This window comes from Schistocerca gregaria, chromosome 2 (assembly GCF_023897955.1).
Source record: "Schistocerca gregaria isolate iqSchGreg1 chromosome 2, iqSchGreg1.2, whole genome shotgun sequence".
Lineage (NCBI taxonomy): Eukaryota > Metazoa > Arthropoda > Insecta > Orthoptera > Acrididae > Schistocerca > Schistocerca gregaria.
The window spans coordinates 1,021,542,837-1,021,566,119 of record NC_064921.1 but is presented as its reverse complement, the minus strand read 5'-3'; the positions used below and the strand labels follow the sequence as shown (position 1 = coordinate 1,021,566,119).

General features: G+C 38.7%; 1 protein-coding gene across 1 annotated transcript in view; it reads right to left on the bottom strand.

Moving 5' to 3' along the window:
* LOC126335523 (L-xylulose reductase-like) overlaps positions 1–23,283 on the bottom strand; it is a 60,665-nt gene that overhangs the window by 2,205 nt on the left and 35,177 nt on the right. Inside the window, exon 2 of the mRNA XM_049998881.1 lies at positions 5,836–6,085. Within this exon, the coding sequence (XP_049854838.1) occupies positions 5,836–6,085 (250 nt within the window). The remainder of the gene's footprint in view (positions 1–5,835; positions 6,086–23,283) is intronic.

Sequence of the window (23,283 nt, the reverse complement as noted above, 5' to 3'; positions counted from 1 at the left end):
AGTCTAGTAGTATTAATAATGCATATACTGGTGACACTGAAAAGCTAAAACAACAAAGGAGGGCTGTTGTGCAAATAATGATTTTCATGACACCTTAATGCAGTAAAACTTCTCACATTCCTCACTGCATTGAGTCTCCTTCCATCTTCTGACACAGTTGACACATGCACATACTGTGAATTTATGCTATAAAATACTAGAGAAGATTTAATTGCAAAATAGAAAAATGTTGCTGCCTTTCCAGTCTAGTTAGACATAATAAAAAAGCTTCACTAAAACTACTACTTCATTCACAATGAATAAACTTATGTCCTGAAGGACTGTCATCAAGATAGAACACTATTTGTGTTGGGAATACTTAAAACAACCATAATCAATACCTTCACCATCAACAAGAGCCAATCTGTACCAAATATATGCTACACTGATGATATCCAAGAACACAAACTGTCTTTTGCTGTAAATTTTCTCTACAATAAAAAGGAGAAAGGGCGATTAATATTTTCATGTTAGAAATACTGAGGAGGCTGACGTGTTTTAAATTGCAATTCATATCTAACTGATAGAGCAGAAAAGTATGTACAAAACTAATCATATTACCACGCACTGCAATCTTTCTGCCTTTAAGCAGATCTCTATTTGATAATACTGACTGAGAACACAGTTGATATTCAGTTTTGTATATGTTTCCATAAAAAAAAACAACAACCCAGTGACGGCTGTAGATTATAGTGGAACACATTCTATTGTTAGTCCCAATTCATTTCAGTGATTTATACACAAAAATTTCAGGGGGGAAGCGTGTGGTACAGACACTCTGGGATCAAGATGACGCTGATGCCAAGGAGATGAATCAATGTGGTGTGGACTCAATTCTTCAGTTGACATGATATGAGTAGATCTTCCCCTAGCTTACTATTTTGCACTCAAGGCTGGGTCCCAAGTCTTAGTTGGAAACCACAGTTGTTAATTACCAGTTCAAGATGTAGCACAACAAAGGGCTTTGAAAAGAGGCACTCCTGCCTCCTGCCTCACCAACTGATGAATCTAGTCCTCACCACATAGACACATCTCCTCCACATCAGTGGTGTCATGACCCCTGCAGTGGTGACACAAAGACTCAGGGTCACAGCTTGTGTCCCGACCAAGCAGTTTCCCCATTCACCTTGCTTGCATATATGCTAGGTACCACAGACCCGAGATCGACAGTGGGAGAAAGGGGGTGCAGATGACAGAGTGGAAGACAATCAGTCAAAAAGATTGCAGAAAGACATCAACAAGGCAGTTTGCTGAAACACACACACACACACACACACACACACACACACACAAAGAAAAAAATGGTTCTTGAAGGGACTAGGTACTAAAAATAAGTTGTTAGTAGCTCCTCTGCTACGATCTTCAGTTCTCACTGAGAACTTTTTTACAGAAACAAATACAAAGCTGAACAACAACAGCTCTAGGTGTAGTTAACAAACACCATCAAACTGTAATCTGGTAAAAGTCAACATGATTTTAGAGGCTGAGACCTTAATATGTTCTGTATAAACTTTACTACTCCGTCACTTAGATATGAACTGCAGTTCAAAACATATTCTTTGAGCAAAAATTTGTCAAATGAAGTATGACCCTTAAATCACAAGAAATGATAAGAAAACAAGGACCAAACTTTTTAAAATATACTGCCTGATGAAAACACTAAAGCACCTAGAAGAAGAGTAACAAACAAAATGAAACTTGATGGGTAGAGAGGGTATATGATGTTATTTCAGTCAAATCTACAAAGAACTTGACAGTATAAGTCCACTTATCATTATGACGTTGCACTCCCTCTAGCCTGGTACCCAATGGTCCAGTTGGGAAGGATGTCATAAAGCCATTGTATCCTTTCCTGAGGCAATGTGGCTCACAACTGTTGGAAGTGGTGTTTGTTATCACAGGTACTGGCACTGGAACACATGAGATGGCGAGCTGGACCACAAATATTCTGCTGGGGCATATGTGGGGATTTTTTCTTCTCACAGGAGTGCCTCACCATCATGAAACAGTTCCTACAGACATGTGGCATATGTGGGCAGATATTATCATGTTCAAAGATGATATCATGATACTGTCACATGAGAGGTAACATCTGAGGGCACAGGATGTCTCTGACATACTGACGTGCTGACAGAATTCCCTCAATCACCAATGGCCGTGCATGACCTGAACTCATTCCCGATGGATCCCCGCACTAAGACACCAGGAGAAACACCATGTGCCTCTCCAAAACATTGAAAGAATGGGACCTCTCCCCAGGTTGCCACCATAATTGCCAACGGTACCACTCCAAACACTGCCATTTGTGTTGTGGCATTAATGGCAACCTATGCATGGGACAGTAATTCGCTAGTCTGGCTACTTCTAGACTCCAAACAGTGGTGTGGAATAATGTAGAATGTTCCATAAACTCTATTACTTGTTCTTGGATGCAGTTGCAGAAGTAAAGTGGTTATGATGTCCTTGAAATGCTCCCTTGTGATGGTCAGACACAGTCAAGCAGAACCTTAACAAGTATGCCTCCCCTTATTTTATCATACAGTTCAACATCAGGCCATCGTCACATCCGAATGCCCCACATATCAAGATATAGCATGTTTCAACCAGCTGGCAAAATGGAAACCCACAATGAGGTCTCTTTCAAACTCTTGTAGGGTGCTGATAATGCTATCTTATGCAAGCACAGGGCCTCATTCATGTCCTTCAGAGTGCTTACTCAGCAACTGAGCTCCTTGTATACCCCACCAGACCTGGTAACAACACTAAACATGAACAACACTAATACACTCTCATGTCTGTTCTACCTGTCACACAGAATTGCAACTCCAGTAATTTACATACTGCAACCGTCTGTACATGAATGAAGTTCTACTGACATCTGACAATGTCTTCTGGGTGCATAACTTTTTTTATCAGGCAGTGTAGCATGCCAACAGCTACACTGAACTTAGTGATGATACTAAGCACTCTTTGTAGCAAGTTTTAAGAACAGGATGCTGTGTACCATATTTGATGCACTAAATTGTGTTCGAGTTGTAACAGTTGACATTAATGTACGTACACAGTGTTAGGAAAATTTCTCAGTTAAGGGTTTGGAGAAACAAATCAGATGCAGAAAGTTTCTCACAATGGGGATATCAAGTTTACAGGAAAACTTTAACTGTTTAAACAAGAATGCAGTGCACAGCATGGGGCACACTCAGTGCTCTGAGAGTTTCAGCCATTTAAGTGAGAGTAAAGCTGGTTGAAGTGACCCACAATCTGCATTACCTTCCACATCAAGCAAAGATCACTATGTAGCGTATTGATCCAGTGTTTTGAAAAAATTGTTGATAAGGGCCCAATAGATTTCTGATGATGTGGGCATCAGTCTGAAATCATGTCATGCAATTTTATTGACAAACCTCACATGGAACAAGACAATGAACAATCCATCCCTTCAAATGTTGTATTGAAAATGCAAATTCCAAGAAATATTCCCCAAAAGCAGAATGATGTGGAAAAACAGTGGGTTAGGAAGAGGTCTCACAACCAGAAAAATTTGCACAAACCGATCCATTATCAAGGTTTTAATGATTTTATTCTTCGATTGAAAAGGCATTGTACAGCAGGTGCTACATTCACTGACAGAAGAGCGAAGAGAGCATTGAGCTGCATGCTGTGCCACTTTCATCTCTGTAATTGCTGAGGGTCCTAATCTGTTGATACAAACTGTAACTGAGGATGAAAGTTGATTTTTCAGTTTGGCCAGAGACAAAACACCAAACTATGGAATGGCACACAACATTATCATTGAGAAAGGAGAAGCTTGATTTGGAAAAAAATATGCAAGACAATGTTAATAGTTTCTTTTTTTTTTAAATGTTTATGGGATGACCCATTGTGAATTTCTGCCAGAGTGCACAACAGTGACTGGATTGAAAATATAAAGTTCTTAGTTTGGGTGTGATGCTAGTTGTCTCATTAGTCATTTACTATATGATTCAATGTGTATCAGAATTAAATTTAAGTATATCTAGCTAATATTGACTATTACAGAAATAAATAAATAAAAGGAAACATTTAATGTCTAAAATCTTCAACATATAATTGCACCACATACAGTGAAGACAAAAAGGCCCAATAAATATATAAAAATAAATATTTAAGTGGGTAATATGTCCTAACTTCAGCAATTTTACAATTTGTGTAATGGACTGTCTTTGTACACCAGCTAGTTATAGTTGAAACAGTTGAAAATGGGCTATGGGTTGCTTTCTATTCTCTAGTTATATTGCAGATATCATACTTCACAGTATTCAAAAGCAATCTGTTTTGCTTCAATTAAAAGCAAATGTTAAGTACACTGATGCTACATAGAAGCATCTATAGGAACTGGTAGATACCTAGAAAATTGAATATTGTGCAACACAGTAAAATTCATTACTTGTACTAAATTTCAAATCACATTAAGAAAGGTTCCTTTTCTGTAACTTAAATTTTTGTGGCTTTTTCATGTTATATTCAGTCAGTTTATTTATTAACTGTGTTTTGCCTTCGCAAAACATGGCCTTTCCAGCAACAATAAACTGATGGACTTCGTTATTGCTCACAGATACACTCATAATATAATTGCTGAGCACAATTTGCAATATCAGGACATGACAATCACAGGTTGTAGGTACCTAACACATGTAGTGCTTTATCTACATGATTATGAAGACAAAGAGCTTTTTGCAGGACACTGTGTCAGTGGTAAGCAGATTGATGACAGGCTATGAGAACATAAAAAACCACATGAAGCAGTATACCCCATATGCTAACAAGGAACCATTTAGGCGGATGGTGGAGATATCCTCATGTCTGAGATCTTTATACAGTATAAAATGGGGCCTGTCATATGTCTGAGACTGCCTCTCATCAGTGAACAACTCAGGTGTCTACTTTCCTATTAAGAGCATTGTCGTCTTCATCTACAGCAGTCTTAAGCAAGACAACGCATCAACACATCACTCCTGAATTGTGTCAAAATGGTTTGAGTGATACACCACACACATGGAGTGTATGTGTGAGCTTCCTGGGCACCTGACCTTAATCCTACTAATGGTAACTGGAATGACGCTGACTGAGATAGGCAAAATTTGTACTCAGCTTCTCAAGTTGTGGGCGGCAGTTCAGCAATCGTGTATCAGGCTGGCTCCACAACAGTTTCATTGCCTCATGGAGTCCATACCACACCACCTGACCCTGGTAACCAGGGATATTTGGATTGCCACCCTCTACTAGGTACATGTGTCTAATTTCATTGCTAAAGAGTTAAAATTATATTTCAAGTAACAAAATTAATATGTGGTAGGCACTTTTTAACAGTTCTGAAGTACAGTCACTTAAACTTCAAACTACACAGAAAATTTAAAGACAATTAAATCAGAAACTCAGAGCATAATAACACCACTCACATTTACACTAGTATGTACAAATCAAATAATTGGAAATCCAGGATGGAATGTAACAATATTGTACGAGTATGTATAGCGGAAAAAGAAGGGAAAGTTCATAGAACAGTTCTTAGCAAGCATAGGAAATAATAATATCTTATTATGAACTACTAAATTTCCTACATTTTTGTAATTGAACAACTAAAGTTAGAAAGAACTACATACTCTGAGCAGTGTTCTGTGATAATATTTAGTGAGTGTTACTTCATATACAATCTTCTTTAAATGGAATTCAGTCAATCAACACATTTTTGATGGAAAGCATAAGGGATTAACATTAACATATTAATATATTAGAAATGTCAAATCATGAAATTACTTATCAAAATCTTCTGGTTTTGCCTTCAAGAATGGGTCCAGTAATGCAACAGCAGCATTATTTACTAAACAGTCAACTGGGCCAATCTTCCTCACCGCTTCCCGAGCCGTATCCCAGTCTGATAAATCAACACACACTGGAGTCACATTTACTTCTTGACACAAAGTATCAAGATGTTCCTTTGTGCGAGACAAAGCAATAACTTCTGCTCCATAACGGACTAAAGCTTTTACAAGTTCTCTTCCTATACCTGTAAGAATAAAATATGACATACTTCATGTTATTGTTTACAAATGAGCTTGGTTTTGTAATTAAATGTCTTCCTGAGTAGTGTAGTCTGTACTGATTTGAAACTATGTGATTAGTACTCAAACCTGGCCTCTTATCAAAGTGTGAAATGTGTATCAATTGATTATTAGAGTCACTTGCCCACTATAGGTACCTAATGATTTCCTGAAAACATTTTGCCAGGAATGTATATACTTCTTCAATTCAAGTCAAATTGATACAATTTAATGCACAAATGGATTTCACATTTCAAAACAAAAATTGAGAAAACATACACATGCATATACACTGAGGAGACAAAAGTCATGGGATAGCAATAGGCACAGATGGTGGTAGAATCAAGTACACAAGGTATAAAAGGGCAGTGCACTGTCAGCAGTGTTATTTGTACTCAGGTGAGTCATGTGAAATGGTTTCTGACATGATTAAGGCCACGCAACAGGAATTAACAGTCTTTGAACACAGAATGGTAGTTGGAGCTAGACACATGGGACATTCCAGTTCATAAATCATTAGGGAATTCAATATTCCAGGATCCAAGTGTCAAGTGCATGCCAAGAATACCACACTTTAGGCGTTACCTCTCACAATGGACAATGCAGTGGCCAACTGTCTTCACTTAACAATCTGTGTTTGCGTAGAGTTGTCAGTGTTAACAGACAAACAACACCAAAATAACCAGAGGAATCAATGTAGGATATGTGATGAATGTAACCGTTAGGACAGTGCAGCAAAATTTGACATTAATGGGCTATGACAACAGATGACTGATGCGAGTACCTTTGTTAACAGCAAAACATCGCCTGCAGTGCCTCTCCTGGTCTCATGACCACGTCAGTTGGACCCAACAAGATGGAAAACCATGATCTACTCAGATGAGTCCACATTTCAGTTGGTAAGAGCTGTTAGTTGGATTCAAGTGTGGCACAGGCACCACAAAGCCTGGACCCACATTGTCAAGAAGGTGCTGAACAAGGTGATGATGGCCCCCTAATGGTGTGGACTGTTTTTACACAGAATGGCCTGGGTCCTCTGGTCCAACTGAATTGATCTATGACTGGAAATGGTTATGTTCAGCTACTTTGAGAACATTTGCAGTTATTCATGGATTTCATGTTCCAAGACCATGATATAATTTTTATTGATGACAGTGCGCCATGTCACCAGTGCACAACTGTTCGTGACTGGTTTGAAGAACAGTCTGAACAGTTTGAGCAAATGATTTGGCTACCCATACTGCCCAACATGAATCCAGTCAAACATTTATGAGACATAATCGAGAGGTCAACCTGTGCACGAATTCCTGCACTGGCAATACTTTCTCTACTATGGATGACTATAGGGGCAACATGACTTAATATTTCAGCACAGGACTTCCAGTGACTTGTTGACTCCATGCCATGTCAAGCTGCTGCACTACACTAGGCAATAGGAGCTCCAACACAATATTAGGAAGTATCCCATGACTTTTGTCACCTCATTATATGTACATATTCTACAAAACGACTGAGAACACTGTTTGAAAATGAACTGAAAGGCAAATAATGAACAACAGACACAAAGAGAAAATGAACATGGCAGATGATAATATTGTAAGAATGTGCCTTTTGTGAAATAGACCTAGTAGTCTCTGTCTTTTACAATGGTATTACATTCCACATGATGTTAAATGGTTGCTTACATGTGTATGAATGTGATTTATTCATCTCATAACATACAATTTTCAAATCATTTGATTTGATGTATAGGAGACAAGTCAACATTTACAAAAAGAAACTTTGTTTTAAAACAGATACAAAAGTTTACATTACTTTACATACAGTTCTGAGATACTGCTACACAAATACATACAGCAGTTTCCAGCACATGAAAAAAGAAACTGTATAACTGGCTTGTTCAGACTGTGAAAAACTACTCAATGACTTCTTCAATAGAATAGCACTTTTGCAAAAGAAGAGTAAAGAGTAAGCTTTTCAGTGAACCAAGCTCCATATTAGATGTATTACTGCCCTTTATGGTACTGTAAGCTTTTAACCCTATATACTCTGGCATTTGGGCATAGAGGATCAAATGTTGCAAAAAGGAATTCAAAATTCTCTCTGTGGTGAGTGTTGTAGCTGTGGTTAAAACGGAAACAGTTTATTGTATACTGACTTTTATATAAAAATAACACCTCATATATATAAAGGGAGGGGATAGACAGTATTTTCAGATTTTTTTAACAGTGGTCAACAGGACGTTCACTGTCTGGTAACACACATGTTCTTAATTACATTCTTTTTAAATAATATATATACTGTAAGAATTGCCATAACAAATTAGTGATTCAAAGCAGCAGTGATAAACTATCTTACTAATGTCTATGTTTGTGACACCTAACAAAATACACACTGCAAATACTAAGCAGTTAAGTTCATTGGCAAAGTTGTCCATGTATACATTCGAGTTTTAATTTTTATCATGATTTAGGATATAGAACTTTACATGATTTCATTCTGTGATATCCTGATCACAGCAAGTTACAATTATTTCACTCTTTCCTAATGATTTAGCTTCAAACTGCATCATTTTGGTTTTAGTCCATTTTGATGGAAACAAGATTCAAGTTTTTATAAAGTATTTCTGACACTTTCGGGAATTGCTTCAGGCAACTCAGTTTCAATCAGAACTGATTTATCATAAGTAAATAAAACTGAATGAGCGTCAGTAGCAAGTGGTAGGTCATTTGTGACATTCCCTGGGAATTTGTTTTCCAGTTTGAGGAGTAACAGCGTGAACTTGAAATTACAATCGCTTTTTGTTCCCTACCTGTGTCCCTGAGGCTGTATATTTGTAATTCATGAATAATAAAGGAGTTATCACAGAATCAAATGCTGTTGTCCGGTCACAGAGTATTCCTATGACCACTTTTCCCCTTACCTAGTGTGTGACATATTTTCTGAGTAAATGCATTGATGGCATTTACAGTGCTTGGAATAGAAACAGGTTGAATAGAAACTAGTTTATAAAAAAAAAGTCATTTACAGCAAGAAATTTTTGAATTTGTTTGGCTACAATCTTTAAAACACTTTAGAGAAGACCAGTTGAAGAGAAGAACTACTAGGATTCTTAAAGTATTTATTTGGCTCTATTCAAAAACATATTAGCAAAGCCAGCCCTTAATTAGTTCCAGAGTAATTACCAGGTTTGTCAAAAGTATTGTTTGTATAACTATATCTGTTAATTTCATTATTTAAAAAAAACAGTATGGCCTAACCTTTGTGTTGTGACTCGCCGATCTTTTAAAGTGCCGCCACGCGCATGTTTCCATGGCTACTTTAGAGCAACTATTGCAAGGTCTCATAGAGCAGCAAATGCTTCTCACAAATGCAATTCGTGATTTTGTCACGGCATCAAATGCGGGGCATCTCTCGTTGTCGTCTCTACCTCTTTTCCTCCTTACGATGAGATGGCGGAAGACTGGTCTGATTACGAAAAACGTCTTCGACAGCACTTTTTGATATTTCATGTCGCGGACGAACAAACATGTAAGTCTCTGTTCCTTTCATGGATTTCACCTCAAATGTATCGGTTGTTGTCGCAATTGGCTCCTTTGAAAGATCCTGCATCTTTGTTCTTTGCTGAAATGTGCTCACTTCTGTCCATCTATTTTCAAAAGCAAACGCTTGTGGTAGCCTCTCATGTTGCCTTTTATCGTTGTCAAAAACAACCGAATCAATTCTATCGTGCTTGGGGTGCTGAACTTCAGGGCCTCAGTAGAAAGTGTCAATTTGTTACTTAAGTTCACAAAGAATCCTACGCCGATTCCGTGGTACAGGATGTTATTATCCGATCGGCGCCCAACAAAGAAGTTAGGCAATGTGCCCTTCAGTTGGCAAATCCGACTCTAGATGAAGTCCTATCCATCGCTCAGTCTTTTGAAATTTCTCGCGCTGCTGGAGGGCAAATACAGGCGAGGGGTGACATTGAGGAAATACAACCTCTGTGCGACGTTGACAAAGCGCGTGGCGTGTCCCCACCAGCTGACGTGGTCGCAGAACGCTCCCAAGCGCAGCCTCGGCCTAACCGTAAACAAACCTCTAAGAAACTGCAGCAAAACCCATGGCAACTTCCTTCATGTCCGCGGTGTTTTACAAAACATACACTAGTAGATTGTCCACAATGTTGGGCCGTTTGTCACAAATGCAAGAAAAAGTGTCATGTGTCATCCATTTGCAAATCCGACCGCATACATGATGTTGATGAAAATGACGCTGATTCTGATTCTGTGCTGTCTTTCAATTGTACTTCTTCCCTTTCAGGGAAGTTATTCGTCACTGTCCAAATACTTGGTTGAGACGTTCGCATGCAGGTGGATACTGGTTCTGCTGCCACTACCATCAATTTTCGGATGTATCTTCAGTTGGGTTCTCCAATCTTGTCACCTGTCACTAGGCAATTACAGACTTACAATAAACAGAAGATTTCTCTCTTGGGACAGTTTCATGCTGAGGTATCTTAAAAATCTGTCGTTTGCACTGTTCCCATATTTGTGGTTGACCATAGTAATGCAGAGAATCTTTTTGGTTTCAATGTCTTTCGCGTTTTTGGGTTCTCCATAGATGACTCTGTCAATATCGTCTCTGATGCTATTCCTTATGCTCAATTGGATTCCTTGTCGACGACATTTTCGTCCCTTTTTTCGCATTGCAAACGACTTTGAAGCTCATATCACGCTCAAACCCACTGCTCGGCCTAAGTTTTTTCGGGCTCAGCCCATTCCTGTGGCCTTTCGTGATCACGTCAAATGGGAGCTGGATCGTCTCACTGCTTCAGGGGTCTTGCTTCCTGTCACTTCCAGTGAGTGGTCCTCTCCTGTCGTTGTCGTTGCTAAGCCAAATGGTGATATTTGACTCTGTGGCGATTTCAAATCCACTGTAAATGCTCAATGCCTTATTGACACTTACCCTATGCTTCGACCTGAAGAATTGTTCACTAAACTTGCTGGAACCAGTGTTTTTCTAAACTTGATCTGTCAGAAGCATAACATCAACTTCCTCTCGACTCTGCCGCCTGGCAGATTCTGGTCCTCTTACATGGCCGACAGCCCCGCATGCTACTTCATCTTCTGTGGCCTTCCACCTCACAGCCGTGGGTACCTTCGCTTGGCCAGTTCACTGCTGACGACCTTGTATGGGTACGGGGATATGGCAGGTGGCCAAAATGGAGTCCTGGCCACACCTTACGACACCATGGCCAACGCCTGTATGAAATCCAGACGGACACGGGTGTTGCAGTGCATCATTCAGATCAGCTTCGACCTAGTGTGCTGGCAACGCCTGTTCCGGATGCCACTACACCACCTTCAGCTCTACCTGACGCTTGGGATACTGGAATCTCTCATTACTCATATCGGTGCCAGCACAAGAACTGATGCCACCAGGAGACAGGCCCATGCAGGAACCAGATGACCATCATCTGCCGGAGCAACTCTACTCGCCTCCTTCTCCTACAAATGCGGACACATGTCTCTTGTTATAATAACCGGACTTGCCGCAAAGGGCCAATTGGTGCACGGGGCCCCAGCAGATTCGACCCCCATGTCTCCTGTCATCTTGACCCGTTATCATCGGGGACACTTCCGTCAGTATGGGAAGCCTCCTCCTCGAGACTTTACGACCAGTCAAACAACACCTATGGACATTACCAATCTGCAGCCCACCTCCATCAAGACCTGTGCAAAAATTTCAAAGGGGGGAAAAGTGTTGTGACTCGCTGATCTTTCAAAGTGCCGAAGCGCAGTTACACGCGTCCTCTACATGCGGCGCTGTCTGTCAGCCATACAGCAGCAGCGCCACCTAAGCGGCCAGCCAGCCAGCAGCCACTAGACTCGGACTAAGTTATGAGTTGACTGTTAAAGTGTACACATGTTTTACTCTATTTACTTGATCTGTGATTTTCATGTATTGCGTCTTCCTTGAAATATATTTTTTCAACTTTAAGTTATAACACTTTGTGGTAGAAGGAACTGTTAAAAAGAAGGATTTTTTTTTACTTATTCAGTTCATTGAATCAGTTATGTTTTAATTGTAATCTTTGTAACTTAAACATAAAAAAATGTATAGTTTCAGTGCCTAGTATTGTGAGAATATATGAAGGACAGTCAGTCCACGGCCAATTTTGAGACTTGAAAAATGTATTGGTTAGATTAACAACAATGCAACAATATAATAGAGGAATAAGTGTAACACAAATAGGCCATGTGTAAGAATAATTAATGACAATGTCTGTTTAATTTATTTGAAAAATAGTGTCACACATACCATACAACTCTGCAAGAATTGTGTAGTTAGGTTTTTACTGCTCATAGATGTTCCACAGCAAACTATTGAAGCAGTATGCTGATGTTGCCTTCAACCGATTAATGAGGCTTATCAACATTTAAAATAGTGTACTGGCGATATAATTGTGTATATTGGGGGGGGGGGGGGGGGGTTGTGAACAGTGAAAGTAAAGGACTGAAATTTAATAATTTTGAACTATATGGGGAAGTACATCCACTGGATTTCAATAGGGAATTTAATGATTTGCCTGAAACATGCAATGACAAAGAGAAAAGAAATTTGCGAGAGATTTTTTGAAAGCGAATGCTTATGGACAACTCAGGTAGCTGACGGTTGCAGTTCATGGCATATCTTTAAGAAAGAATTTTTAGATGAATATTGATCCAAAGAGAAGCAGCAGAGAATTTCAAGTGAATTTTGGGGACAAGAGAGATTTGGCTCTAGGAAGGGTACTGTGAAAGGTTTCTGTCAGTTTTGGATAAGCAAACTGAATTTTTCAGGCACAGAGCAAGTTAGTGAATCAATAATTATGATGATGATGAAGTCCCATACTCTTTGACAGAGTGTAGAGGAATGATGTGGGAGACCTGCATCACCGTACTAGGCAAGGTCCTAATGGAGGTGGTTTGTCATTGCCTTCCTTAGACCATAATGGGTATGAATGATGATGAAGACAACACAACAACACCCAGTCATCTTGAAGCAGATGAAAATCCCTGACCCCACCGGGAATTGAACCTGCGTCCCTGTGCTCAGGAAGTGAGAACACTACTGTGAGATTAGATTAGAAAGTAAGTTGCGTAAGAAAGTTAGAGAATCACTTGTACCTGCCCCTAGGGGTAATATTAGTGATTTCTTGAACTATGTTGATAAGGTGGAGAGGGTGAAGCCCTCTGTGGAATCGTAGCAGGAATTTTTGATGATAATAAGCAATCAAGGAGAGTTTCAGGTAAATAGTATGAACAGAACTAATTCTAGTAGAAATTCAAGGATTTATTGGGTGGAGGATAGCCAGAATGGGCACGGAATGGGTAGGAGAAATTCGAGAAACAGAAATAGAGGAGAAGATGGTAATTCTGGCTCCAAATATTTAAAGTAGCAAGTAGGGGTTTCAACATTCTGTGTAGAATTCAATTATGTGGTGATAATGCTTACCCCAGCTGTTTCTCTCATTTTCCCTTTTTCCTGAGGCAGTCAAACTCTTCTCCCATCCTATCTGTAGTTAATAAGTGAATCAGAAACATTCTGTCTTTGACCCTTATGTGATTTGTGTACAGCAGGATGCTTTAGTATAGTAACATTTTAGAAAAGGTTTCTCCAGTGTTATCTATATATATTATGTTGTGTTAGTGATAAGTAATGGAGTCGTAAAAGGAGGAAAGAACGGGCAATACAAAAAACAGCAGTGGTAGTTGGTAAAAATCTATGTGATACTGTGTTTATTCTGGTTTTATGAAATATGATGAAAGCAAACTGATGTCATGGTTAAAAATTACTGTCAGACACCGAGGTAAGGTAAACGGGAAATGAAAGGTGTCAGCATATGTGGAGGAGAAGGTGCAGATTATCTGAAAACTATAATTAACATATGAAGTAATCAGCTCATGTGCGAAATTAGTATAATCTGAGGCAGCAGCAGAGGCAATACAATATTGCCTGTAGAAGTGTGTCATGATACAGCCTCTTCTAACATTAAGGAAATAAACCTTTAAACATAGTTGCCTGGAGTAATGTGTGTGGAAAGAATAAGGAGGCTGTGTGGTGTGGACTGGGCAGTTTTTTAGGTTAGAAGGACTCGGGAAAGTACGGGGTAGGCTGCAATCTCAAAGGGTGCATGGCAAATACAGGACGTGCTTGGATCAAGGAACAGTCGGAATTGTAGTTGTAAATTGTTGTAGTTATGTTGCGAAGGTCTCTGAGCTTTAAGCAGTAATAGAAAGCACAGAAGCTGAAATCATTATAGGTACAGAAAGCTGGATAAAGCCTGAAATAAGTTCTGCAGAAATTTTTACGAAGTCTCAGACGGTGTTCAGGAAAGATAGATTAGGCAGAATTGGTGGTGGAGTGTTTGTGTCTGTCAGTAGTGGTTTATCTTGTAGTGAAGTTGAAGTAGATACTCCGTGCGAATTGGTATGGGTGGAGGTTATACTTAACAGCTGAAATAAGTTAATAATTGGCTCCTTCTACCGACCCCCAGACTCCGATGATATAGTTGCTGAACAGTTCAGAGAAAATCTGAGTCTCGTAACAAATAAATACCCCAATCATATGGTTATAGTTGGTGGGGACTTAAACCTTCCCTCGATATGTTGGCAAAAATACTTGTTCAAAACCGGTGGTAGGCAGAAAACATCTTCCAAGATTGTCCTAAATGCTTTTTCCAAAAATTATTTCAAGCAGTTAGTCCATGAACCCACGCGAATTGTAAATGGTTGCGAAAACACACTTGACCTCTTAGCCACAAACAATCCAGAGCTAAGAGAGAACATCATGACTGATACAGGGATTAGTGATCACAAGGTAATTGTAGCTAGGCTCAATACCATTTCTTCCTAATCCACCAGAAACAAACGCAAATTAATTTTATTTAAAAAAGCGGATAAAGTGTCACTAGAAGCTTTCCTAAGAGAGAATCTCCATTCCTTCCGAACTGACTATGAAAATGTAGACGAGATGTGGCTCAAATTCATAGATATAGTAGCAACAGCAATTGAGAGATTCATACCTCATAAATTGGTAAGAGATGGAACTGATCCCCCATGGTACACAAAACAGGTATGAACGCTGTTGTAGAGGCAATGGAAAAAGCATGCGAAATTCAGAAGAACGCGAAATCCCAAAGATTGGCTAAAATTTACAGACGCACGAAATTTGGAACGGACTTCAATGCAAGATGACTTTAATAGGTTCCACAATGAAACATTGTCTCGAAATTTGGTAGAAAATCCAAAGAAATTCTGGTCGTATGTAAAGTACACAAGCGGCAAGATGCAGTCAATACCTTCGCTGCGCAGTGCCGATGGTACTGTTACCATCGATTGCGCCGCTAAAGCGGAGTTATTGAACGCAGTTTTCCGAAATTCCTTCACCAGGGAAGACGAATAGAATATTCCAGAATTTGAAACACAAACAGTTGCTAGCATGAGTTTCTTAGAAGTAGATACCTTAGGGGTTGCGAAGCAACTCAAATCGCTTGATACGGGCAAGTCTTCAGGTCCAGATTGTATACCGATTAGGTTTCTTTCAGATTATGCTGATACAATAGCTCCCTACTCAGCAATCATATAAAACTGCTCGCTCACCGATAGATCTGTACCTACAGATTGGAAAATTGCGCAGGTCGCACCAGTGTTTAAGAAGGGCAGTAGGAGCAATCCATCGAACTGCAGACCTATATCACCGACGTAGGTTTGCAGTAGGGTTTTGGAGCATATACTGTATTCAAACATAATGAATCACCTCGAGGGGAACGATCTATTGATACGTAATCAGCATGGTTTCAGGAAACATCGTTCTTGTGCAACGCAGCTAGCTCTTTATTCGCACAAAGTAATGGCCGCTATCGACAGGGGATCTCATGTTGATTCCGTATTTCTAGATTTCCAGAAGGCTTTTGACACCGTTCCTCACAAGCGACTTCTAATCAAGCTGCGGGCCTATGGGGTATCGTCTCAGTTGTACGACTGGATTCGTGATTTCCTGTCAGGAAGGTCACAGATTGTAGTAATAGATGACAAATAATTGAGTAAAACTGAAGTGATATCAGGTGCTCCCCAGGGAAGCGTCCTGGGACCTCTGCTGTTCCTGATCTATATAAATGACCTGGGTGACAATCTGAGCAGTTCTCTTAGGTTGTTCGCAGATGATGCTGTAATTTACCGTCTAGTAAGGTCATCCGAAGAGCAGTACCAGTTGCAAAGCGATTTAGAAAAGATTGCTGTATGGTGTGGCAGGTGGCAGTTGACGCTAAATAACGATAAGTGTGAGGTGGTCCACATGATTTCCATAAGAAATCCATTGGAATTCGATTACTTGATAAATAGTACAATTCTCAAGGTTGTCAATTCAACTAAGTACCTGGGTGTAAAAATTATGAAGAACTTCAGTTGGAAAGACCACATAGATAATATTGTGGGGAAGGCGAGCCAAAGGTAGCGTTTCATTGGCAAGACACTTAGAAGATGCAACAAGACCACTAAAGAGACGGCTTACACTACACTCGTTAGTCCTCTGTTAGAATATTGCTGCGTGGTGTGGGATCCTTACCATGTGGGATTGACCGAGGACATCGAAAGGGTGCAAAAAAGGGCAGCTCATTTTGTATTATCGCGTAATAGGGGAGAGAGTGTGGCAGATATGATACGCAAGTTGGGATGGAAGTCATTAAAGCAAAGACTTTTTCGTCGCGGCGAGATCTATTTACAAAATTTCAGTCACCAACTTTCTCTTCCAAATGCGAAAATATTTTGTTAAGCCCAACCTACATGGGTAGGAATGATCATCAAAATAAAATAAGAGAAATCAGAGCTCGAACAGAAAGGTTTAGGTGTTCGTTTTTCCCGCGCGCTGTTCGGGAGTGGAATGGTAGGGAGATAGTATGATTGTGGTTCAATGAACCCTCTGCCAAGCACTTAAATGTGAATTGCAGAGTTATCATGTAGATGTAGATAGATTTGTATTTATATCACCCTCCAGGCTAGAATCTCAAGCAATTTAATGGAATACAGTGACATAATAGCTTTTCTAAGTGATAATCTTGTCTGATCAGTAATGAGAGTTAAGTTTGCCTTAGCATAAGGATCTGTTAGTGTGGAGTGTTTTTCAGTAGAATCAGTTTTACATTGGCTAAGTAGAGCAAATGTTTATTTATTAGTTAATGAAGGAATAATGAAATAACAAAATAATGAATAATGTTAGGGTGATAATAGTTAGGGAGCCTGTCTCTGCAGTAGGGATATTTTTCGTGAACCCTCTCCACTAGCTAACAAGGTATGAAATGTAAGTAAAATAACTGTATCCAAACAAATTTAGTGTAACTATATTGAAGATCTATTTTTCAACTAGGCAACATTGGGTACTGTGTATATTGTGCAATTCATGACACTGCACCTGGGAATGAGAGCTTAACACAAAGGGCAATATTTCAGTGAGGTACAAGTCATACAATGTGGCATTATCGGATCTTTACTGTTCTTGATATACATTAATGACTTACCATTCCACATTGATGAAGATGCAAAGTTAGTTCTTTTTGCTGATGATACAAGTATAGTAATAACATCCAAAAACCAAGAACTAAGTGACGTAATTGTAAATGACGTTTTTTACAAAATTATTAAGTGGTTCTCAGCAAACGGAATCTCTTTAAATTCTGATAAAACACAGTATATACAGTTCCGTACAGTAAATGGCACAACTCCAGTAATAAATATAGACTTTGAACAGAAGTCTGTAGCTAAGGTAGATTTTCAAAATTTTTAGGTGTGTCCATTGATGAGAGGTTAAGCTGGAAGCAACACATTGATGGTCTGCTGAACGTCTGAGTTCAGCTACGTATGCTATTAGGGTTATTGCAAATTTTGGTGACAAGAATTTCAGCAAATTAGCTTACTATGCCTACTTTCATTCACTGCTTTCGTGTGGCATCATATTCTGGGGTAATTCATCGTTGAGTAGAAAAGTTTTCACTGCTCAAAAACGTGTGATCAGAATAATTGCTGGTGCCCACACACGGTCATCCTGCAGACATCTATTTAAGGATCTAGGGATCCTCACAGTAACCTCACAGTATATATATTCACTTATGAAATTTGTTGTTAATAATCCAACCCAGTTCAAAAGTAATAGCAGTGTGCATAGCTATAACACCAGGAGAAAGGATGATCTTCACTATGCAGGGTTAAATCTAACTTTGGCACAGAAAGGGGTAAATTATTCTGCCACAAATGTCTTTGGTCACCTACCAAACAACATCAAAAGCCTGACAGATAGCCAACCAACATTGCAAAATAAATTAAAAGAATTTCTAGATGACAACTCCTTCTACTCATTGGCTGAATTTTTAGATATAAATTAAGGGAGGGAAAAAAACTAACTTAAGCATTAGTGTCATGCAATATTTTGTGTAATGTAATATCTTGTACATACATCTTTTATTAACCTGACACTTTCCACATCACTACGAAGTGTCGTATTCATGATCTATGGAACAAGTATTAATCTAATCTAATCTAATCTATAGATTATCTGAAAACTTCTATTTGTGTTGTGTGGAATATGAGCTTAAAGTGGTAATAATGGAATGAAGAAAAGTAATTTTGCCAATTAATTGATAATTGCAGTGCTTTAGTAATGTGAATATTCTGACAAGTTAACTATTTGGTAATATTTTGTGAGGATTTAATTTTCTGTTGAATGAGAGTAGTACTCAGAATTGAGAGGAGAAGTAGGACAATGATTTGGTACAACTTCCATCCCTTAATTTTGATTTGAGTAGTAATTAAGTTATGTGATGGTGACTGTATTCTTTTTTCATAATGTAATGTTTAGTAAATCTATGCTACTGCACAACTCGATTTTTTGATAGAGGTAATGTACATATTTTGGACATGAAGGTGATATTAGTCCATAAATGGTGTGAATTTCAAACCAGGGTTTGGCATTTTAGTGATTTTGCAAATGGAAAAGAAACCCAAATCTTTCAAGTTTAACCAGTCTGAGACAGAGTTATGACCTAGAGTATTTTTTTATAGTGTAATGTGCACTTGATTTAAAATTTTTACTAGTCCCCACCTTTTGTACTATAGTCAATTTTAGTGCTAATAATTGTGATGTTATGAGAACTATGTAATGTCTTTATTTATGAAGTAATTACTATTATTTGCCATTAGTGTGAAAAATTTTTACCCACATCCTTTCATCTTTCCCTCTCCTTCTCTCTTTCCTGATGAAGCAACCGTGGGTTGCGAAAGCTCGAATTTTTGTGTGTGTGTTTGTGTGTTTTTTTATTGTGCCTATCAACCAGTGTTTTCCCGCTTGGTAAGTCATGGAATCTTTGTTTTTAATATATTTTTACCTTATACTTAGTTAGAAGTAAAAGTGAGTGGTGTAAAGTAGGGTCTTTTGTCTAATTTTTTCATGTACTGTGGCAGAGGAGAACCACCACCAAGTGAACTGATAGCAGTGCATTTCCTTACTAACTGCCACATTGACCTGTTGAAGTCATGGACGACTGAGAAAATGTCTTAAAGCTCATTAAAAGTGTGAATATGCTTGTGAAAAAACACTTAACACTGAAAGAGCGACATTTTCTGTCTGAAAATGAACTGCAAGGAGCAGTGCAATTCAATTGTTTGCAACCCATGATCATTTATTCATGAAGCCAGGCAGGACTTGTATAAAGTGATATGTATCTTACAATGTGATCTTTGTTTATCCAAAAAGGACATCACTTATGATGAAGATGCCCATTTTTATTAAAAATATAATTTGTGGATATTTTTGCCAATGTACAGTACACTACATGTAAATATTTTCTATGGGGATTTTCATATGGTCAGTTTGAAAAACATACGTACTGTAGTTTTTGATACGGAGATTTCTCATGTAATATTCTTTGTGGGTAGAATGTTAAACCCACTTTCTGGGATCACTTGTGGTCATTGAATTGCCCAGTTAGCTATTTTCAATATCTGTCCAGTCAGTACAATGAGGAGGTAATGTGAAGAAGCATGCTGGGATCATCTATGTCTACATCTATGTGATTACCCTGCTATTCACAATAAAGAACCTGGCAGAGGTTTCAATGAACCACCTTCAAGCTGTCTCTCTTCCGTCCCACTCTAGAACGGTTCATGGGAAAAATAAGCACATACATTTTTCTGTGCAAGCCCTGATTTCTCTTATATTATAGTGATGATCAATTCTCCCTATGTAGGTGTGTGCCAACAGAATGTTCTCACAATCGGAGGAGGAGAAAACTGGTGACTAAAATTTCATGAGAAGATCCTATCACAGTGAGAAATGCCTTTGTTTTAATGACTGGCACTCCAATTCACATATCATGTCTGTGGCCCCATTCCCCCTATTTCGCGATAATTCAAAATGAACTACCCTTCTTTGAACTTTTCGATGTCATCCATAAGTCCCACCTGATGCATATCTCACACAACACAGCAATACTCCAGAATAGGATGGACACGTGTGGTGTAAGCAGTCTCTTTAGTATACCTGTTGCACCTTCTTAAGTGTTCTGCCAATGAATCATCATCTTTGGTTTGCTCTACGCACAACATTATCTACGTGATCTTTCCAATTCAGGTTATTCATAATTGTAATCCCTAAGTATTTAGTTGAATTTACAGCCTTCAGATTTATGTGACTTACCACATAATCAAAATTTAACAGATTTCTTTTAGTACTTGTGGTGTCACAAGGCTTAGGCCTATCCCACCCCTCATTAAATCGACCAAGACTTATACGAATAATTGTAAGAACAGTTATTATTATTATGTTCTTTAAGTTTGTTTTTGGGTTTTCAGAAATACCGTGGGAAGAAAGTTTATTTATGTTGCAGATAACGTGGAAGACATTGCCCAATGATCACCACGAAAGTTCGACATAGCGGCAAGTGGGCAAGGAATAAAATGAATGCTGCAAACTACCGCGAGCCATGGAAGAGCCTGGGCCGCGAGGGCGTCGAGCTTCCTAGGTCGTTGTTGGACAATGTCAAAGGAAGAGATATTCTGCTTTCTCTTTGTAAACAGATCGATTGAGTCTTGACAGGTTCATGCAAAACATATAGGCGGGTGACACATTTTAAAAAGTTGTTAAGCGGCAAAACCAATAGCTCATCATTTATATAGATAAAAGGTAGTAAAGATATAAGAAAGGAAGAGTTGCGGCATCAGAAGGAAAAGTGATACATCGCTCAGCAACGAAGAAGGATATAAACAGTGGGCGTTACGTGGTGAAAACAAATCAACTGATAAAATAGTAAGTCTGTAATTAAGCATAAAGCCACGTAACACAGCATACTCATGTGAATAACTTCACACTTTTCTTTATTCAGGGTCAATTGCCACTTTTCGCACCATAGATATACCTTATCTAAATCATTTTGCAACTCATTTTGGTCATCTGAAACTTTACAAGATGGTAAATGATAGCATCATCTGCAAACAATCTAATCAGGAACAAAATAGGGTGTACAACACTTCCTTTGGGAATGCAGGACGTTGCTTCTGTTTTAATCGCTGACTTTTCGCCTATTACTACAACTGTGACCATTCTGACAGGAAATCACAAATCCAGTCGCACAACTGAGGCGATATTCAATAGGCATGCAGTTTGATTAGAAGATGCTTTTCAGGCACGGTGTCAAAAGCCTTTTGGAAATCTAAAAATATGGAATCAATTTGACAGCCCTGTCAACAGCTCCCATTACTTAATGAGTATAAAGAGCTAGTTGTGATTCACAAGAACAATATTTTCTGAATCTATGCTGACTAAATGTCAATAAATCGTATTCATCGAGGTGAATTATAATGTTCGAACACAGTATATCATATAGAACCCTACTGCAAATTGACATTACTGATATGGACGTGTAACTCAGTGGATTACTCGTTTTTCCCTTTGTGGGTATTAGTGTGACTTTTCCAGTCTTTATGTATGGATCTTTCTATGAGTGAGCGCCTGTATATAATTGGTACATATGGAGCTATTGTATCAGCGTACTCTGAAAGGAACCTGACTGGTATACAATCTGGACTGGTGGCCTTACCTTTATTAAGTTATTTACGCTGTTTTGCTACACCAAAGATATCTACTTCCTCGTTTCTCATGTTGGCACTTGTTCTTGTTTGCAATATTTACTTTGTCTTCTTTGGTGAAGGAGTTTTGGAAAAAAAGTATTTAATAACTCTGCTTTAGTAGTACCGCCATCAGTGACTTCACCATCGTTATCATGCAGTGAAGGTATTGACTGTGTCTTACCACTGGTGTGCTGTATGTATGACCAGAGTCTCTTTGGGTTTTCTGCCAGATTCTGAAACAGAGTTTCATTGATTATTAAATGCATCCTGCATGTAAGTACATGCTAGATTTTGAACTTCTGCAAAACTTTGCCAATCTTGGTGATATTTCACTCTTTTAAATTTGGCATGCTTTTTTTCGTTGATTCTGCAACAGCGATGTGACCCATTTTGTGTACCATGGGGGATCAGTACCATTACTTATCAGTTGATATGGTCTATATCTCTCAATTGCTGTCAATACTATCTCTTTGAAATCATTCCACATCTTTTCTACACTTACATGATAAGATCGGAAGGAGTGGAGACCGTCTCTTAAAAAGGCATTAAGAGCATTTTTATCAGCTTTTTTTAAATAGATGTACTTTGCGTTTTATTTTGATGGTTGTGAGTGTTATGATATTCAGCCTAGTAGCAACTGCTTTGTGGTCACTAATCCCTATATCTGCCACGATAGTCCCTATTTGTCCAGGATAATTTCTTGCTAAGAGGTCAAGTATGCTTTCACAACCATTTACTCTTTGAGTGGGCTCATGAACTAATTATTCAAAATAATTTTCTGAGAAAGCATTAAGTACAATTTTGGATGACATTTTGTGCCTGCCCCTGACTTTAAACATATAATTTTTACAGCATATTGTTGGTATTTTGATGTCTCCACTGATTATAATTGGTTGAATGGGGCACCTATCTGAAATGATACTCAAGTTTTCTTTAAATTGTTCACTTACTATATCTTCTGAGTCAGGGGATCAGGGAGGGGGGGGGGGGGGGGTGTCAGTAAAATGATCCAATTAATAGTT